Here is a 21176-nt window from a genome sequence, read left to right on the forward strand (position 1 = left end):
GCGCAGCGCGGCGCAGCTCTCTATGGCCGTTGCCCGTGGCAGGGCCTCTGTTTACTTCCGGCAGCCCGGCGCTGCGGTGGATGGGGCGCGGGGGAGGCCGCCCGCCGCCAGTTGCCATGGCCGAGCCCGCCGAGGAGGAGGAGCTACCGGTGCCCGGTGAGTGGTGCCGGTCCCACACAGGGGATGGAGCTGCGGGCCGGGTTGTGGGGGGGACCTCGTCCGCCTCTGGCGGTCCCTGCCCGCTTCCCCCACCGCGGCGGCGCTGTGCGCCATCACCGGCGCCCCAACGGCCGCCTCCTTGCCCCGGCCTGCGGCCGCGGCGCCCGGTCGCCCCGTTCTGCACATGGCGGCCGCCCCCGGCTCCCTCCGGCCGGCGAGCGCGGGTGCCCGCGGCACCGGGCTGCGGGCCACCGGCCCCGGCCGGTGCCTTCCGGCGTCTGGGGGGAAATACGTCAGCTGACGTCAGAGGTTGGACGTAGGCGAGCTTGCTGTCGTCACCGGCGTGGTATAGCGGTGCGGCGCTAGGCAGACAGTTAATAAATGAGTGCTGGGCCGTGGTTTGGCCTACGGTAATTTTTAAACGTTCGCTCGGTGCCGAGACGGCAAAAAAACCTCATTTATGTTTTGTGGGGTTTAATTTTATCAGTTGATAGGATTTAATTTCCAGACGTGATGGCTGAGGTGTCAGTTGTGAAATGAATGAGATATGAAATGAATGAAGGACATTTGTGAATTAAATTGTCTGCTTTTTGTCTGCATTGAATTAAGAATGTGTCTATATTTTCATTTTAACACTTCTGAAAGAAAAATAAATGAACCAGGGAGCTCTACTTTGGCATGAGCACCCACGAGAGCAACGTCACCTTGTTTGATTGAAACTTAAAACAAAATAGAACTTTCAGATGCCTTTTAGCATGTCTATGGTTGTTGGCGTGTCTACGTGAATTGAGGAAAAACTCAACCCTTTCTTTAAAAGGCTTGAATTCCTCTGCACAAGGCTTGTTTTTACTAAAATAGTGAAGTGAAACACGTCTAGAGAAAATTGTAAATACAATTTTATACATCTGCTGCATCCGATGCATAAAGTAACATGTCATTTGCAAATATGGGAAACTTTTGCATTGAAGAATCATTTCAAAATGAATATCAAGTGTACAGTTTAAGAGAGAACTTTGAATTTTGGAGCTGGGGTACAGACTATTGATGAGATTGTTTTAATTGAAGGTAACTTCACAAGGATGTTTCCAAGTTACTATAAAATTATATGTAATTTTGCAGAAGCAGTCTAGTGTTACTGTGTGTTATTTGTGTTATCACAGCTTACATGTAAACAAAAAGTCTGCAAGGAAAAGGTTTGGGTTTTTTCTTTGTTTTCTTTAAAAAAAAAAAAAAGATTCTATGCTTAAAGCACAAGGTTTGACGTTTTACATTAGGAGGTCTAATTGTGCTTTGCCACATTGTCCACATGGCTTTTGGCAAATTATTTAACTTGTAAGTTAATTTATTTTCCTGTAGAATTGTTATTTCCTGTGCCAAGCCACATGCTTAACCAAAAGATGGATTAATAGTTTAACATTCTGTGTTTTAAAACAACATTGCTGACACTTTTGCAAATGGGAAGACTTGAGAAAATTAGACAGATTGCAAGGGCAGAAGAGCTATCTGGACTTTATTTTGGGGTGGTTTTGTTTTAGTTTTTTAAATCATGGTCTTATGATCAAAGATAGTTGTGCCAACCCATGTTTTGAAGGCTGAGAGTTTTGATTTTAGGGGGCCATTTTTAGAGCACATGTATCTTTTCAGATGAAAGAGGAAGAGTGGTCAGTTTGGAGCCTGTCACCTCTTTACAGTGTGTGTCTCTCTCTATAATCCAATTTGGAAAACCTATTTGAATTCAAGTATAAACGTAAGTGAGAACTCCTTGTCTAGACCTGCTTTCAGGATGAGCTTTTAATTTTACTTTCTGGGGGCAGTTATTCAGAGTTCTTTATTCTCTTTTACATGCCTCATACTTTTTCTTGGAGGGTAGCGATAAGGTACATTAGTGTACTTCAAAATAAATTATTGTGTCCTCAGAACACAATACACCAGCAACAATAGCTATTCTATTAGAAAATTAATGGATGCTAGGAAGAATCAGAAGTACTAAAATGTGAGCCTGAAAATGAAATAGTCTTGGTGAAACAGTATAGAAGAAAACACTTCAGCCTTTTGTTTTAAAAAGAAAGGTAGGAAACTATACTGTGCAATTGAATTAATAGGAAATAACTATTTCAAAATTTATGAGGCAAACTTGTTTTCACTAAAATTGACATTATCTTTTTGTGTTTTAGAATCAGGTGCTATTTTCACATTTGGAAAAAGCAAATTTGCAGAAGACATTCCTAGCAAGTTCTGGTTCAAAAATGACAAGCCTGTTCTTATATCATGTGGAGATGAACATACCGCTATTGTTACAGGTCAGTATTAGAAATGGAGTGTGTGATAAAAGCTTATATATTTGGACAGGCTGGGAAGTTAGGATTCTTATTTGAATCCTGAGGTAATATATCAAACAAAATTGTGGAGAGGAGAGAGGACTGTTCTGTGGGAACTATCGGATGCCTTTGAAGTTAGTGTGAGGCCACTGAAGGTTATCACAGGATGTGCCCAAGAACCGTCGTGAAGGAATCTGTGATAACTGAATGTATCACACCAGATTTAAAGTAAGACGCTCAGATGCAATACATTGAGTGGTATTAATGTTTATTTTCGTTTCTTTGAAATGATGGAAACAATATTCATTGAAGAGTTTGTTCAATTTATTTTACATGGGACTACTCTTTTGTTGATGAGCACGTGTGTTGATTGCATTGACAATCAACTGATGATAATAAGATTTTGTTGTTATGAAATTTATGTGTGTATTTTTAGAACTTTTTTTATTGTGATGTATTTATTCCTCATTAATGCCCAATTGGTCACTGATCATTAAATAAATTCTTGAGAGTTTCTTGCTATGACCCCAAGCAAAGTTGAAGATGCTGGATTTTTGGATTGATGAAAAAAAATAGTGTAGACTTTATGGCCTGCAGAACATCTTGAGGTGAAATTATACAATTAATTTTTTAAGCCCAACTTCATAGAAGATGAATTATCTATTCATAGTTTATTTTGAACAAAACTTTACACTTTTTCTAGGATTGAACAAATTCTATTAAATTGCCAGTTGCATAAAATTAATCAGAACATAAGCTAGGGTACTGTGAAATTTTTCTTTTGAATTTTTTTTATATATCCTTTTGTATGCCCACACCCAATTTGAAATAACACTAGTATAATTCTCAGCTTAGACTAGTCAATTTAAATTGCCTCCTTGAGTTCCCCCAGCATGTGCCTGTGCCTGTGCCAGCACTGTTACCTAATCAGCAACAATCTCCTAATTCCCATGTCACTGTAATAGTGGCCTCTTAGATAAAGCTTTTGAAGAAGACAGCTTGCATAGGTTTGCGTGCAGCACTGTTTCTGTACTATCTCCCTTTCTTCCTGTTATTTTAATATATGCATCATGTTTCAGAAGTGTCTCTGTAGCTGGCCTTTGCTGTTGTAGTGTGCAGATACGTCACCAGGGATAATCAGTTATTTATTTTCTCAAAGCTTTTGAGGAGAAGGAGCTGTAGAAGCATGAGTACAAAATGTCTTTGGTATCAAAAGGGTTTTTGGGACATTGTAAAGTAGAAGCAAAAGTGAGGGTAAAATACCCATCAACGAGGAAAGGTAGAGAAACTGCAAGAGTCAAACAAAAAAATGAAGAAAGGAAGCAGAAAACCTTTGTCCCTCGTTTGTTCTTCACATTTGTGCATGCCCATGTGCACTTCACGTTTCTGCTGTTAGATGGAGTTAGATAATACAGTGAAATTACAGCCCTTGGTGAGTGACATTGAACTGCAATAACATCTGGAATAAAAGCTTCAGAAGTACATGCCAATAGTGAGTTTACTGAGAAGGGTACAGACCTTGTGGGGAAACCAGGATCTTCTTGAAATCCAGCTGAACCTGACCTGGAAAAGATAAAAGACAAACATCACTGAGGGAGGAAAAGTATCTGAAGCAGGTGTATGTTACATATGCTTCATTTTATTTTCAGTCTTTATTTACAGGTCACAAAATTCTCTCCTCCTTTTTTTTTTTTCCCCACCCTCTGGAAGAGGTGGTGAGACTTACATATGTAGGGGACAGTGGGAATATGAGGTACATTCATGTCTAAGAGAAATATCAGTTTTGCACTAACATGTCTCAACAATCATAAGTAAAACAGTCACCTGAACTGGTACAAAACGTTCCTAAAAGCTGGTTTTGAGGAGGAGAGACAGCTGTATGTAGCACTGGATCTTGACTGAATGCAAAGGAAGAAAATGTACAGGAACTAATCTTTAGCATTCAAACAACATATTCAGAAATTTTCAAATACTTCTTTAATCTAATCCAGCATCAACATTCCCATATGACTTTTAGGAAGAAAAGTGTAACGTAAATGTAAAACGCTGTTCTTTGGCTTTCTAGGTCAGGAGTTAGAATCCCAAATTTTATTTACATACTGTGGCTGTATGTTACAATACAGAGGACCAGTGAGTTACTTGCTGGCTTTGAGTTGGCTTGCTGAGCTAGTTGGAGAAACATTTCCATCTCCAGTTTTGGAGTTTGAGATTGAATTTTGTGTTACTTTATTCATTTGCCCTCTAACTTTAGCACAATCTTCATTAAAATGTTCAGGCAGGAATTTTTTTTAAGCAGTTGTCTTCTTTAGTTCTTTAATGCAGTCATGAGCAGTATATCTTCCAGCACCACTTGTAATATGTAATAATGTTTCTTGCCCCATTTCTATATTTTTTGGCCCAAAAATACTGACAGTCCACTCCCTGCATCTTCTGTAACTGCAGGCTTTGGAAAGCAATTTATTCATCCTGTTGGGAGCTGGTGTGAAGTGATGTTACACGTATTTTTAAGAATCTGCTCCCAATACATTTCTGTTAATTTTCTTTTCTACAAAACTCTTGAAGTTAATAGCTGTCTTACTGTTTATTTGCCTTGATTAGAGTGTCCTAGGCAGCTTGCCCACATTTGATCAGAGACTAATCCTGTTCATGAGGTGGAAAATGGTGATGATGGAAGACGCATTTTCTGAACTCAGACCTCAGGAGAGAATTGAAGCTCCCCATGCAAAAGGGTAGAAGGAAAGAAATAAGTATCAAGTATAAAAGTAGGAGTGAAAAGAGATGCATATGAAACCAAACCAAGATAGTATGCTCATAATTTTGAGTTTTGTAAGGCTTTGCACATTCAACAATTTACACCGAAGAGACCTTGGAATCTCTCCAGATCTTTGAACACCAGATTCCTTCTATTCTTTCTGCCTACCAGCAGGCCATCAGAACACGGCACAGTATCTTTTGCATCAACTGCAAGGGGAAAATGAGAAAGATTAGTACGCGTTTGTGTTGATCTTTGATATGTGTAGGAGCAACCAGCATACTGCACTGTTTTTGCTTGTATGGTGCTAAATGTCCTGAGCATGGCTGTTGTTATTGCTCAATAAAGCTTTTATTTTGAGAATATTGTAACAAAACTGATGTCGTTTTTCTGAGATTTTTCTGAGATGTATGTGAATTTTAAATGAACTGGTAACATAGGTTGTTCACAAAATAGCACAAAGAAGTGGATAAGGAATTGGCTGGATGGGCACACTCAGAGTTGTGATCAATGACTTGATGTCCAAGTGGAGACTGCTGCTGAGTGGTGTTCCTCAGGGGTCAGTATTGGGACCAGCCCTGTTTAACATCTTTGTCGCCGATGGAGTGCACCCTCAGCACATTTGCCAACAACACCAAGCTCTGTGGTGCGGTCGACGTGCTAGAGGGAAGGGATGCCATCCAGTGGGACCTTGACAGGCTGGAGAGGTGGGCCAGTGTAAACCTCATGAAGTTCAACAAGGCCAAGCGCAAGGTCCTGCATGTGGGTCAGGGCAATTCCAAGCACAAGTGCAGGCTGGGTGGAGAAGGGATTGAGAGCAGCCCTGAGGAGGACTTGGGAGTGCTGGTAGATGACTAGCCTACTGGTGAATGACTGCATCGTGGGCTGCATCAAGATGAGCGTGGCCAGCAGGTCGAGGGAGATGATTCTGCCCCTCTACTCTGCTCTGGTGAGACTCCACCTGGAATACTTCTGGAGCCCCCAACATAAGAAGGACATGGACCTGTTGGAGCGAGTCCAGAGGAGGGCCACGAAGATGATAAGAGGGCGGGAGCGCCTCTCTTATGAGGACAGGCTGAGAGATGTGGGGTTGTTCAGCCTGGAGAAGAGAAGGCTCTGGGGAGACCTTATTGCAGCCTTTCAATACTTGAAGGGGGCTTATAGGAAAGAGACAAACTTTTTACCAGGGCCTGTTGCAATAGGGCAAGGGGGTAATGGTCTTTAAACTAAAAGAGGGTAGATTTAGATTAGACACAAGGAAGAAGTTTTTTACACTGAGAGTGGTGAAACACTGCACACAGGTTGCCCAGAGAGGTGGTGGATGCCCCACCCCTGGAAACATTCAAGGCCAGGTTGGACGGGGCTCTGAGCAACCTGATCTGGTTGGAGAGGTCCCTGCTCCTTGCAGGGGGTTTTGACTAGATGACCTTTAAAGGTCCCTTCCAACCCAAACTATTCTATGATTCTACAAAATGAATAACAAAAAAAATCATAGTACCTAGCATATGATACTCTGCCCAAAATAGTACCTTTTATATTTTCTTCAGATACAGCATCTCAATAGAATCTTACAATAAATGCTTAAAGTCTGTACATTGTTTCCCCATTTTATTTCCCCTCCCACACTAATATAATTTGGAAAGCAATAGGGGGAATATGTAAAACACCGTTAAATAGAGGTGATAGGAATACTTGGCTGCCTGCTATTATCATCAGGCTGTTATTTCCCAGCTTCTTAATGAATGCTTTTAGTAGAGCTTCATGAGCCAGGGGAGCACGTGACAGATGGGGTTCCCGGAAGTCACAGTGGTGATAGCAGCTACTCATATGAGAAACGTACTGGCTGGGAGACGCTCTCTTCCTGAAGTCTCTTACAAAACCTCTGCTCCTAAAGATGCAAGCATCTTGTGCCTTCTGTAATAGCCCTGAATTAATGTTGGTGAAACATCTACTGATGATAAGCCAATGCATACATAAGTTGGAGAAGTACTCCAGTCTTGCATGAGGATGAAGGTAGAGACTGGTGTTGAAAGTATATTTTCATCATCAAAGCAGCCCGAGTAGTCCTTTTCTTTATATTCTGTTGTTTCCCTTCTGCTGCCCGGAGTCTTACTCTGCTGGACCTGTCTTCTGCCAGCCATTGCAGATGGCCGCAATCTCTGTATGTCAGCACCAAACAGGAAGCAAAAAAACAAGAGCAGTCTGAGTTTGCAAAATTGTGAAATATAATCCTTGCCTACTTGTCTGCTGTTGATTAGTTCTAAGTAATTAGTTCTAACTTCAGTGCATCTGTGGTGATGACTGGAGATATCTCAGTATGCAATTATGAAAATAGGGCCTTTTGCATGCAAAATTGTCATGTTTCCTGGCCAGCTTAGATTGCATCGTGTCTGTTCCAAAACCCGATGTGCTGTACAGACCCAGAAATGTTGCTTCATTAGAGGCATTTGTTTAAGATCCTCTGTAGCGCCTATTAGTTTTCATTCACTGTCTGAATTACCTGTTTCCCAGTTTTCTTATTTTCTGTTACACTAATAAGTGTTGGAAGCCTGAAATTATAAAAGGCTGTCACTCAGTTGTAAAAGAATGTGAAAAAATTCCCCTCATCTTTTAAGCTCCTTGACTTACAAAGCAATGCCTGCAAATATAAAGACTGGTATAAGAAACAGGAGATTACAGGATGAAAAGCATGACCTGTTGGAATTTTGAATGGATAAAAGACAATGTGCTTAAATTGAATTACAGTAGCTTGGCATCATATTCCCACAGGAGTACTACTGTCTTATAAAGGCAGTTAAAAAGTATAAACCAAGGATACAAGGAAGCATATACCAATATAGGATGCCATTTGCTAATAAAAATTCTTTCTGTTCAGGTGCATTTTTCTCTCACTGACAGACAGCTCTACGTCTGTTTTGACATGATTGCATTATCAAAATGGAGATGGTGATATAAATGCGATTAGTAAAACACCACAAGCATAGACTTGACCTCAGACTTTCTTCCCTTCCAACTTTCTTGGAAAGACGTAATATTGACACATAGCCCCATGTTCCAAAAATTGTGAAATCTAAAAATTTGATTGGAACTTTAGATACTAGTTATTGTTAGTTGATGTTGATTTTTTTTTTTTTAACTATGATGTTATATTTGTTTTCTTAAATGGATTTTTTTTTAACTGAGTAAGTATTTTTGTTGTATTTTAAACATTTCAATATTGTATTTCAAAGTCTCTGTAAATCACATTCAGAACTTTCACTGGGAACCTACGCTACTGAAGTACAAACAGCCATAATATTTTGTCATTATTATGTGGAATTGCTGTTAGGCATTGTGATCATGTGATAATTATTGATGGCTAGTATAACAAAGTTTTATTTACATGACAGCCTTGTGATGGAGTTTAACTCACAAAGCTCTGCAGAGTTTGCATCATCAAAAGTAAACAAACTCTTTTCAAGAGTTGTAAAAGGTTTGTTTTTTTTTTTGGCAAATCAGTTTCTATTGTTTTGCGAAGATTTCTGTTAGAACAAGGGTTTTACCTTTGGGTGTGAACTTCACAGCTTTACAAAAGGAAATAGTTTGGAAAATGAAATGAAATGAATTCATTTTAAGATATTGTCAGTAGTCAGTTTTGACACTCTAATTTGCATGCATGGTGACAAAAGTTTCATTTTTCATACACCATTATCTTAAATGTTTGGAATTACAACAGCTCATTGTAGTGGTGAAACCTGCACGTTCAATGACACATCATACCAGTTTCTGAAATATGATTCTAGCATTGCTTCTGTTGAAGATTTGTAATCTAATCTGTGTATTTAGGTTTGCAAATCTCCCTGACTGCACGGTGGTTTTTGTGCATTCCTTCTTTATATGCAGAGTAACAAATTAATACCATTTGTTAACACATTTAAAAATGTATCAGAAACTGTCTTCCGTAGAAGTGTAATTTTAAAATCATTTAAAGAGAAGTCATTTAGCAGTAAAAGAAATAGCCCCCCCTAAACAATAAAATAAGCTAAATATTACAAATTTGTATTAATTATATAGCTGCATTATTCATTCATTCATATATTTGGGGTAAAAGATGTGGGTGCTCGGTTAAATGTGCTGTTATTTTGTAAGTAGGCCTATAGATACTATGGTTTCTGAACTGCAGGGTCTGTCCAAGAGTACAACGTTTTATTTTCTGAAGAGCACTTTATCTGTGCTGTAATTAAAGAAGAGGATGTTTGTTCTGCTTTTTGTCCCTTCTGGCTGGGGATGCCTTACTTAAGCAATGCAATTGCTACTTTTGTATTGAAAAATCACAAGGACGTTAATTATTGTTTACACTTAAGTATCGAATTGCCTAATCTTAAATCTTGCATTTAAAAGGAAGTAATACATAGCATAGTGTGGGAATGACCATCTTGTCGTGTATGAAGTATTCAGACACTTGTGTTGATTCTGACTGCATTTTTTTTTAGGGAATGGTAAACTCTACATGTTCGGCAGTAACAACTGGGGCCAATTAGGACTAGGATCAAAGAACACTGTCAGCAAACCAACATGTGTTAAAGGTTTGTTTAATTTTTTTTCTTTTGTCTTTTTGAAAGGAGACCATTGTGAAAAGGTACTTTATAAGATGCAGTTGCAAAATAACTGATTCTGCCTTCTTTACTCGTCATGTGTAGCATATTACTGCACAAGCTCATAAAGGTAGCTTAAAAGAATTGATTTTCCATCAGTTCCAGATTCTGGGTCCTTTTGCATCTGAACATTACTTCAGATCCATAGAATCCTATCTTTTTTGAGGGCTCTAATTTTATGTAACATTTGCGTTTTCTGACAAACCACATCTTCATTGTGACTGCAAAGACGTTAATCAGATGCTTGGTCTCTGCAGTGTTGTCTATGCGTTAGAAAATCAGTTCCAACAGCATTGTGAAACCGTTGTATCACTTTGTCTTAGCACCTTTATAAATGAAAAAATGTATCAAGAACTTTCTACAACTACTGCTACATTTTTAGTAAGTATAAGAAGTGCCCCGGGGGCCGTAAATGTTAATATATTTGTATGAAAGAGTAAAATAAATGTCCATATTCTTTAATGTGTTCTAAAATACGTTTTTGTTGCACTGTTATCATCTTGATCTTTGCTAGATGGTTTTATCTTGTCAAACAAAACTAAGTCAATACTTTTTCCCTGTTCTCTTACTTGTGTCAAGTCAGATCTATCCCATTAACACATTTCTTTACACCATTAAATATTTATCCTCATGCTTTCTGCCAGCAGATCAATCTGTTAGCTTATTGTTAAAAACAAATTATTCTGCTTGTTCAAGCTCTTTTCTTCCTGCTTTAGTTTATTCTGCTGTCCTTTATCTGCTTCTCTCTCTATTTGACTTCAGAGGGAGAATGCAGCAGCTCTCAGGTTCACATCTTCTGTCAGCCATGTGAGAGTTTGATTCTTACCTTGGCTTAAATGGATTGGGTGTCAAGTTTTGTTTTTACTGACAAATTGCAATGGAGAATAAAAGACAAAGAGAAGATGACAGCAATTCAAACCAGACCTGACATCCATTGAAAAAAGTCACAAGGAGGGTATCTTTCTTCCCTTGGCAGTAGGCAGCAGGAGAAAGTCCTGGAGCTTTTCTCACTAGCTTTCAGTCATCACTTGGCTTTGGGAATGGGGTTGCAAGGACACATTTCGGTTTCTGCTTGGCACCAAGTAGTTGTGGCTGCATATTTTTGGAGAAAATACCTTCTGGGACTTGACTAGAGACTAATGAAATTGGTTATGAAAAATTGCCAACAACATTCTAAATATAGCATGGCTCGTCAATTAGCCTAAGTGGGAGGAAGGTTAGGCAGCACAGGCTTCTGAAGAGCTGATTAAGATAATCTCTGAAGTTGGAGGCAGAGTTTTGGGATATAAAGCGGCAAATTAAGATTGCAGGAAGAAGCCAACATTGAAAGTGTTATAGTTCCAGCTTGGTGGTAGCGGTAGGTGTTGGATAGGGTAGGCAGGAACCTGAATTTGGATGATTTATGTTTATGACTGTGTGATAGACCAGAGACAGTTCATACCAAAGTAGATAGATTTATTCGGTGACCTGGTAGAAGGGACTTTAATCTTAATGTTATGGAGCTGACGAAAGTTGATTTAGAAGGTCTGAAAAAGGGTTTATGAAAGGGGTGGTGGTTGTTGGCTGTGTCATGGGCTAGTGCAGTGGAAAAGCAATTGAAGATGTATTGTGTAAAAAAATGTCGTTTTCAGAGCATTGTATAGGGCACATGGACATGTCTGAGAGAAAATAAGTTGTTGGCAATGATCAGTGATTGGAGAGAAGATGGAAAAGTCAGTGAGATTTTTTTTCCTCCATTTCTGAAGTTGAGTGCACTTGCCATGGGAGAAAGGCACCTCTGTATTCTCTCTTTCCCACCAAAATAACTCTTGACTCCCCTTGCGTACATTCCCAGTGACCAGACTGCAGAGAAGTACATGCAATAAGTACATGGTAATTGAACTGAAATTGAGATAGGGTGGTATATGCAATAATTTTAGTCGCTGGTTCAGATAGGGCTGTCTTTAGGGATTTACTTTAGTGATGAGTAAGAGGGCACTGCAGAGCAAAAAGTCTAGCAAAAAAAAAAAAGGTAGCTGTGCATAACATGAGGAAGATAGGGATGATAAGATAAAAGAATGGTATGATTTTAAAGATTTAAGATAATGGGAAAAGCATAAGAGGGAGTTAAGAATAGTACTGTTAATGAAAACTGAAGACCACTTTAAGCATACATTTTGTCCTGCAACTGAATATATTCTTCGAGTCATATCCTGTAAATGGTAAATTCTGAGGAATGTGGCATTTGGATGAAGTAGCCATCATCAAGTTAACCTGAGTGTCAGCTGTAAGTTTTTAAGGTCTATATCTGGGTTTTTTTGCCTTGGGGGAATCCTGATTTCATAAGTCATATGCTAGGTTCAAATGGGTAGTGAATCTTGTAATAATTCTGTTGGTAAAAATATGAAAAAAAATCAGAGCTTCCTCTAAAGCATTTTGTTGTTGAACCACCTTTCAGCTTTTTTATAACTTTCCTCCTCTCTTTGGCTTTAATTTGTAGCTTTAAAACCGGAGAAAACAAAACTTGCTGTTTGTGGAAGAAACCACACTTTAGTTTACACAGGTATGTAACCTATATTATATAAATATTAAAAATAGATTTCTTCCTTTGCTTTCATGCAAAATTCCATTAGGAACCCCAGGACTGTTGAGGAAGGAAAAATAAATGAAAATGGGACTGTTAGAAGTTGGGGTTTTGATACCCAGTTCTTGGAATGCTTGATTAATCTGAGCTAATGCATTTATAAAATAATGTTATGTGGAACTTTGCTAGCAATAGACAGATGAAAAAATTTCTTACTGGCATTTGAGGTGTGGTTAACAATTATCAATATTTCATTTAAGCCCTGTAAAGGTACATTAGTATTTTTTATATACTCATTTTTATATGTACTTTGACAAGTAATTTATCTTTATTAGTGTGAAGTTATGTATTTGAATAAATATAATAGAACTGAATGTTTCCAAGTCTTCAAATTTTGATGCATTTCAGTTAGACAAGGTAGTCTGCTATTTCAATGATAAGTTGCTTTATTAAGCCATAAATAAATAAACTGTAAATTTAAACTAAAAAATAAATTTTTAGAGAGGCGATATACAAAGAATTGATGCAAATTCTTGTCATGCTTCTAAAATTTATGTAATGGAATAGCCATCTTTGTGGTTGCAGTCCTTTAGCTTGCAGTAAGTTATAAAGAGGGTTGTTTGATTATTAGGAGGTTTATATACGTGCAGACTCTGAGCACTGTAAATAAGGCTGTTAGAATAAAAAAGAATATTTTAATAACAGGTGAGAATGCAAGACTGCACAGGGTAAATATTAGTCACTTTTAGTGTATGTGCTGGCTTGATAATTTGCCATTTATATAGCAAGGACTATTTCTAAATTGTACGTCAGTTGCTTATCACATTTGCATCTGGATTTGTGTTATTAATGGGCCTTATCTTTTTCATCATAGAGGAGCACTTTAGATGTGAAACATACTGAAATTAAAAATATAAATCTTAAAGTTTTTTTAAGTGGAAGATATCAATCATGAGTTTTAACTTCAATTTTAAGATACTAAAACAAAATAAAGACCTAGTTAATTAAATTGAAAGCAATTTAAATATTAAAATGAGTAAAATATTTCTAATAAAAACCTAAGCAAAAATGTATTTTATTCACAGTACTCAAAACTATCAAGTTTTGCAGCTCTTTAATTTACGTCCTAATATGCCTTCAGTTTTCTTGCCTGTGACATTCCCCATTTTCCTCCTGCTTTATCTTAAAATTCATTAATCTACATTATTTGGGGAAGGAGCTGCTTCTGGCTGCCAGGGCTACTAGTAGTAATTTTCTCAAAACTTTTGCAGAACTTCAAAATTTTAGATCAGTCTCCAGAATGGTGGGGAATGCAGTCTAAGTACGTGTGATGCCTCTAGAAAGTTCTGATCCAAGTGTGTGCACGAAAGCCTCCTTGCTAGCTACAACAGAAACTGCTGATATCAACACAAGGATATTTCAGAGCAGTAGACCCCAACTTTTCTGTAAAGTTTTTTAAAAAAAAAATTAAATTACTTGCTCCAGTTTCTCTGACTTTTTTACCACTGATGAGAATGTCTCCATTCTGTGTATTACATGTGCTTTTCTGTATGCAGAAAAAGGAAATGTGTATGCTGCTGGAGGTAACAGTGAAGGTCAGTTGGGATTAGGTGACACAGAGGAAAGGACCACATTCCATTTAATTAGTTTTTTTAACAACCAGCACAAGATCAAACAGCTAGCAGCTGGATCATACACCTCGGCAGCAGTGACTGGTAAGAGCAACTGCTAATAAAATTTATTTATGTGTGTCCAGCCTGGTGTTCCAGGGTATTCCAGCATTCTGTCTGCGTATGTGGGTGTATTTCCTATGCCACTCTGTCTTCTTTCCCTAGTAAACAGTCATTTTTTGATAGCCAATTGCCTATTTCAACACGATCTGGTAAGAGGTGGCAGTCTCATTAACTTCCTACAATTTTTGTGAAAGTAGACCTTTTCCATGAGTGATGGCCTGCAGCGGGAACTCAACCTATCCTAGTTTAGTAGGAATCCTTACAAAGGAGAGACAGTATGAATACCCTCAAAATGGGAAAAATCTTCAGTTTGTTTCCAGGGAAGCCATCTACAAAACTTGAATCTTATGAAAACTAAGTTTCTCTAGTTCCACTTCTCACTGCAAGTATTTTGGTCTACTGGTATGGGCTACACAGCTATGTTGTTCTAATTCTGAGAGAGGCCTAATCTATGACTCGTTTCTCTGATGACAGAACTATACAATTGTGACATGTTGAACTCCAGACAGTTGTTATACTTAGAGCCATTGAATGGGTGGTCCTTTATTACCCGATAATGTAGTTTTTCAAGTTTTGCCATAAAGCAGCTGTTTCTGTACATGTTTAGGACTAGTTATTGAGGCTGTCATTTCTGAATGTGACAGAGCATACGACTGTGTGAGAGAGATGCTAGCCTTGTTTGGTTTGTATTTTATTGTGACAATTGCTAACATTCTCCTTAGATTTGTAAGTCAACTTCGAATGATTTTGGTTCCCAACAGCATCTCAGTAGCACTGTAGATGATATGTTTTTTTTATTCACAGCTTATTTCCCACCAATAAGAAATACGCAGAGAGAAGACCTCATCTCTTCTAGAAAAATCTAGAGATTTTTCATATTGTTCACTACCTTTTTTTTTTGTTTTTTACTGCTGCCATTGGTCTTTGTGTCAACAGAGGCTGCTGACCTGGAACAGCTATTGTGATAGTTTAAGGAAAACAAAATTAAAACTGGGCAGTATAATCACCTGTGAAGAGAACGGAATGATAAGGCAAGAATAAATGGGATGTGTACCAAAGTCAGAACAGAGGATAAGTTTGAAAGACTGAGAAAGTGGTGGCTTGCTACTAGAAATGAGAAGATGCCTTAAATTCACTGTGATATTTTCATACTGACCTCTGGCAACTGAAGTGTCTTACACGCTCAATCTTCCTCTTTTTGAAGGAATGTTTTTACATAGCACTTTTCCTGTTGCTATTAAGTGTTCTATGTCACTTTTGAAAAGCTTAAGGGATACCCTCTTACTTCAGACTGTTGTGTTGCATTGTGCTAAATACCATTTTATGTCCCCGAGATCATAACTTTTAGTCATATCATACGCAGAGATTATGAAATGCTTTTAAATGGGTAGATTAACTTTTTATTACTTTTGGTTTATCTGTTAACTATCTGTGTCTTTGTTTTAGAGGATGGGCAGCTTTTTGTGTGGGGTGACAATTCAGAAGGTCAGATTGGCTTGGCTGATGAAGCCTGTGTCAGTGTCCCTTGTCAAGTGGATGTTGGAAAACCTGTTTGCTCTGTATCCTGTGGATATTATCACTCTGCTTTAATAACAGGTAAGAGAAAGGGAATAGCAGTTAGTGGAGGCAAGTCAGTGGTTCTCAAATTGTTGTCTTTGTAATGGTAGCTAATGAGGCATTCATTACTTTTGAAACTAAATATGCCATAGCTGTTAAAAGCTGCCCTGTGGCAGAAAGTAATCTGTGTAGTTTTGTATCACATTGGGAGATTTTACCAGAGACAGATTCTCTAAAATGTGGTCCTAATTTATTTATTTGGGAAACTTGTATGTAATCTACTATATAATTGTATGTTATTGTTGAATTATCAATGCTGTGAGAAAAAACTGCAGTTAAGTTTCTGCATTTGCACATTGCTGTGTAAGAGTATATTAGAAAGAATTATGATCTTGCCACAGTTTGTTTTCATGAAGGTTATGACAAATGTTGTGGATTAATATTATGGTTTCAATAATTCAGCTGTTCTTGAGAGAATTCATTTTTTTGTGATGATCAAAACATCTTAATCTCTTCTAGAAATGTAAATATTGAATAGACTTACTATGTTTTGAGGAAAAATTAATCTCATTTGCTAGCAGGGCAAGTTTGTTTGCAAAGTTTGATGTTCTGTGTTAAATTTTAAATTTTGAAGTCAGTTAAACAGGCAGTACACAATATGAGAAGCATATGTGTGAGTTGGTGTCTAGTCTCCAAACCAACCCACTTCTTTGTTTCTTTCCACTTCTCTCTTTGCATCTCTTTGTTGGTTTCCAAAGTGGTGATGCCACTCATTTTTTAATACTGCCAATATGGGTGAATTTATCAGTTAGTACTGATGGTATTATGTATGAGCAGCCATGAATTCCTCTCAGCCATATACTTTATTAAGCTTTATAGTTTAGTCCCCTTAGAGTAATTAAAGATTTCAAAAGATCAGTAGTTTTGATTGTAAAGCTTTTAATGGGTACCCAGGAACTGTTCCATCAGATACTTTTCTCAGGTTACTTTGATAAATGTTACTTTTCCACATACAATATCTATATAGCTCTCTGAGAATATGCTATTAACAAAATGAGAGCTTCCTATGATGGACAAATACTAATTAGGTGTTATGCTGGTAGTGTGCAACTTTTATTATAGATGCTTTATTACAGTAAATGAATGAAGTGCCTCTGACTGATCAGGAGCTCAGCACTTGTTAGGAAATCTACAGCTTCCTGAACTCAAGATAAATGGAAAAAAAAAATCCTTACTTCAAGGATATAGTAAGAAGATGTGTATTTCTGCCTTAGAGCCAAGAGCTGAAGCTCTGACAAGACTGCAGTGGGATTTGACAAAAGCTCTCATTAGAAGAAGGGTTGAGGACAAGCATCTAAGAGCAAGGAGAGAACAGTGTGTACCAGGTGCTTGAAGGAAGTGGAAACTTCTAATGAAGGGAGATGAGAAAAAAGGATTAGAGTAGCAGCTGGGTAAGAGAAATGGAGCCTCTTAAAATATTAATAAGAAGATGAACTGGTTATTACCTGTGAAAATGAGGATTTGTTGAACCCGTTACTGTTTAAACAGGCTTGAGTATGAGATGGAAAATCTTAATTTTCAGCCTTACTATCTGCAAATCCTGCACAAATTGGGCTTCAGTCTGTCTCACTGAAACTACTGACATGCAGATGGCCTCTTTTGTGGTGAAAGGATAAATATTTTTTTATTATTTTCCTTTGGCTTGTGCTGACAATTTTATTTGACTGATACTTTAACTACCATAGAAATTTACTATTGGGCATCCAAGTACTTTTACTGAATTGATCTTCTGTGTCACTAGTGTCAGTGTATAGCCAGACAGCATTTAATGAAAGCTCATGCATTTAATCAAAGTGTACCGTTGTCACACATTATTTTAGCTATGAAGTTAGCCATTAAATTATGAATGTGGAAGTTCTGCAAGCTGAGTCTGTTTGAGTACAAATGTAGTTACGTTATTTTCTTACAGCCTAGTCAGGAAGCAAGTCAAGACACTATGCTGTTAAAAGATTTTTGCTTCAAAAAGATGATTCCTTTAGTATTATTAGGATTCTTTTTTCACTGTGGGAAACACTTACCTGTAGGACTTGGTAGACTGGCTCAGAACAGTGGTTCACATCCTCAGTATTCTGCCTCTGAGGGGTGGTAGAACATAGCAAACTAGGTAATTATGGAGTATTTGGAATATTCATATTACAGGTATAGCATTTTTTCCCCTAAATTGCCAGTTAGTAATTTAATTGTGCCTTGAAGTATGTTTAAAAGTTTGCCTAGCATAGGGATTTTTCTGTGTATTTTTGTTGTATGATTTTATCTTGTGTACTAGAATTTAGAGTGATTACCTTTATTTTTAGTATATACTTTTGGAGGAAATATATGGAAAAGAAAGTGGTTCTATATTTCCAGAAATTAAATTTGAGCTATTCAAGTGAGTGTATAATCTGTATTAATTCCCTCACCATCGATAAAGTGTATCAGAGGAACTTTTTTTAGATTGTGGTTGTTGTTGCTATGGAAGAAATGGGATTAACACTGCAAATAGAAAGCTTTCAAGACCTGTAACTTATCAGTTATTAGAATACTGTAGAATTACTACATTTTGACTTTTTAAACATGACTTGTGTGTAAAAAAGCACCAAATGATATACTGTCTTTAATAATAAAACGTAGTTGCCAGATGTAGGACTCGATACACGTTGCCAGGCTGAACTAATGAGCATGAGCATGGCACCATATGCTTCCCTTTCTTAATGTATTTACATTTGACATAAGCCGTATACTGGGCAAGCAAACTGTTAGGATCACAGGCATATCTGCGTTAAAACAAAAAGGTGGTTAATGAGGATGCTAGCATACATAGTGTGGTCACAGAGTGCCCTCTCCAGGGCAGGATGTTCTTTAATAAGAGACTGTTGAAGAATGAAGTGGTGAAATATGGATTCCAGCTTTTTTTTTTTTTTTAACTTAAGCTGTTGTTTCTTTGAAACAGCTGGTTTTAGAAAAGATTTTTTAGTAGCCATTTGTCTTTAAGGTGTTTAACTGCTATAAAGCCAAGTGCAATGTCAGTGAAAAGTAGAGTGGAATCCTGATGCAAACCTTTAGTAGCTAAAAGCATGGTTTATGGAAATTGTACAGCATTCAGTCATCTGCATTTGTACTTCAGTACTACAACCCTCCCCCCGCCCCTGAAGTTTCTCAAATCTAGTAGTTCTAAAAAGATGATTTGTCACCTTTCTTACTTTTGCTTTTTAGAATGCCTTCTTTGCAGATGATAATTCAACTACAAAACATGTCAGTCACCTGTATTCTACCATGTACACGTGGGCCCCACTGATGCCAAAAGTAGTTGTAGAGTAGCAGAACAGAATATGTCCTAAATTATTTTTAATAAAAAATGCTCCTGAAATTTAGCCTAGGCACCAGTGCAGGCAATGGCTAGCTCATTTCCATACAGAAATTAGGAAACTGGTCTGGTAAGACACTTCATGTTCACTCCCTCTCACTTTATGTTCTTCAAAAAGTTCCACTGGAAAGACGTTTTTAGTTTTCACAAACACATCCATGCTCAGAATTTCAGCATTTGAGGTGGTTTCAACCAATTTGGTCTTGAATAAATGCTGCTTTTATTTTATTAATTTATTTAAGGGATCATAGAGTGATCCAGTTCATCTACTGCTCTCATTTGGCACCAGTTAGGTCTCATATATTCTCTCATCTGGAGTATGCACATTTGCCTTTGGGGGGGAAAGATAGCTTTCCATTTGCTTGCCCATTTCCTTGGTGGACATGCTCCTGTGACCTAAAGTATAGTCATACAGAAAACATGCCACACTACAAAAGGTTCAACGCATGATAATGTGAGTCATATGAGAGGAGAAAATGAAATAACCAGGTTCCATTGTGAACGGAATGTCCTTAAAATACAGATATACTGCACGTGTACTGTACTCAAAATTTATCCGGGTTTGACAGGATTCTTTTTATGCTTGGTAGCTATTCTTCATAGTTTTTAAACTACTATTTGCCTTAAAGAGATGTGTAATGTATTCAAAAATTGCTTTAATAAATGAGTTTATCTTTGTTAGCTGGATTATTAAGTTGAAAAAATGTAATAAACTTGATTAGTTTGGGAAGTCAGTGGAAGCTTGGCCATTTGAATCTCTAATCCTATTAATTAGATTGTGATTGGATTAATATTTGCAGTGCAGTAGTGTTTAAAAAGAAGTGCTCATCTCTTCAAAGAGAACTGCGTAAGTAGTTAACTCTCAAGTGCTTTGAGGGGTTTATCAGCTTGTTTCTAGAAATATATGGCAGATCATAGAATAGTTTGGGTTCGAAGGGACCTTTAAAGGTCATCTAGTCCAACCCCCCTGCAAGGAGCAGGGACATCACCAACCAGATTAGGTTGCTCAGAGCCCCATCCAACCTGGCCTGGAACGTTTCCAGGGGTGGGGCATCCACCACCTCTCTGGGCAACCTGTGCCAGTGTTCCACCACCCTCAGTGTAAAGAACTTCTTCCTTATGTCTGATCTAAATCTACCCTCTTTTAGTTTAAAGACCATTACCCCATGTCCTGTCACAGCAGGCCCTGGTAAAAAGTTTGTCTCCTTCTTTCTTATAAGACCCCTTTTAAGTATTGAAAGGCCGCAATAAGGTCTCCCCGGAGCCTTCTCTTCTTCAGGCTGAACAACGCCAACTCTCAGCCTGTCTTCACAGGAGAGGTGCTCCAGCCCTGTGATCATCTTCGTAGCCCTCCTCTGGACCCTCTCCAACAGGTCCATGTCCTTGTTATGTTGGAGGCTCCAGAGCTGGACACAGTACCTCCAGGTAGGGTGTCACTAGGGCAGAGTAGAGGGGCAGAATCACCTTTCTCAACCTGCTGGGCACGCTGCTCTTGATGCAGCCCAGGATGCGGTTGGCCTTCTGGGCCGCAAGGGCGCATTGCCTGCTCATGTTGAGGTTCTTATCCACCAGCACTCCCAAGTCCTTCTCCACAGGGCTGCTCTCGATCTGTTCTCTGCCCAGCCTGTATTTGTGCCTGGGATTGCCCTGACCCACGTGCAGGACCTTGCACTTGGCCTGGTTGAACTTCATGCACAGGCCCACCTCTCCAGCCTGTCAAGGTCCCTCTGGATGGGAAGATCCAAAAGTATTAAAACGATACTTGCCTTTCAAAAAAATACAGAATTCTTTTTGTTGTTCGGTTTTTTCTTTCTTTTAACTTAGAATCCCTAATAAAATCTCTTTTTGGCAATGGAATGTTTTGGTTACAGAAAACCTCACATTGCATTTGTTTTTTGTTGTTGTTAATTGGGCTTCTGTTTTAGAATAGAAAATTGATGCTGCTGCAAATAACTGCAAAGTATCAGGCTGTTCAGAGTATTTCTGCACGTAGGTATAAGAATAACCATCAGAACTAAACCAGAAGATCACCCTGAACAGTGAAGGCTAACCCAGCT

At 38.3% G+C, this 21176-nt stretch overlaps 1 protein-coding gene across 1 annotated transcript in view; it reads left to right on the forward strand.

Moving 5' to 3' along the window:
* Positions 1-21176, forward strand: part of RPGR (retinitis pigmentosa GTPase regulator) — a 41593-nt gene continuing 20417 nt past the window's right edge. The window contains exons 1-6 of the mRNA XM_086766661.1: positions 1-156; positions 2334-2459; positions 9702-9794; positions 12343-12405; positions 13983-14141; positions 15606-15755. Of these exons, the coding sequence (XP_086622787.1) occupies positions 81-156; positions 2334-2459; positions 9702-9794; positions 12343-12405; positions 13983-14141; positions 15606-15755 (667 nt within the window). The 5' untranslated portion in view covers positions 1-80. The remainder of the gene's footprint in view (positions 157-2333; positions 2460-9701; positions 9795-12342; positions 12406-13982; positions 14142-15605; positions 15756-21176) is intronic.

This window comes from Chlamydotis macqueenii, chromosome 1 (assembly GCF_036417535.1).
Source record: "Chlamydotis macqueenii isolate bChlMac1 chromosome 1, bChlMac1.mat, whole genome shotgun sequence".
NCBI lineage: Eukaryota > Metazoa > Chordata > Aves > Otidiformes > Otididae > Chlamydotis > Chlamydotis macqueenii.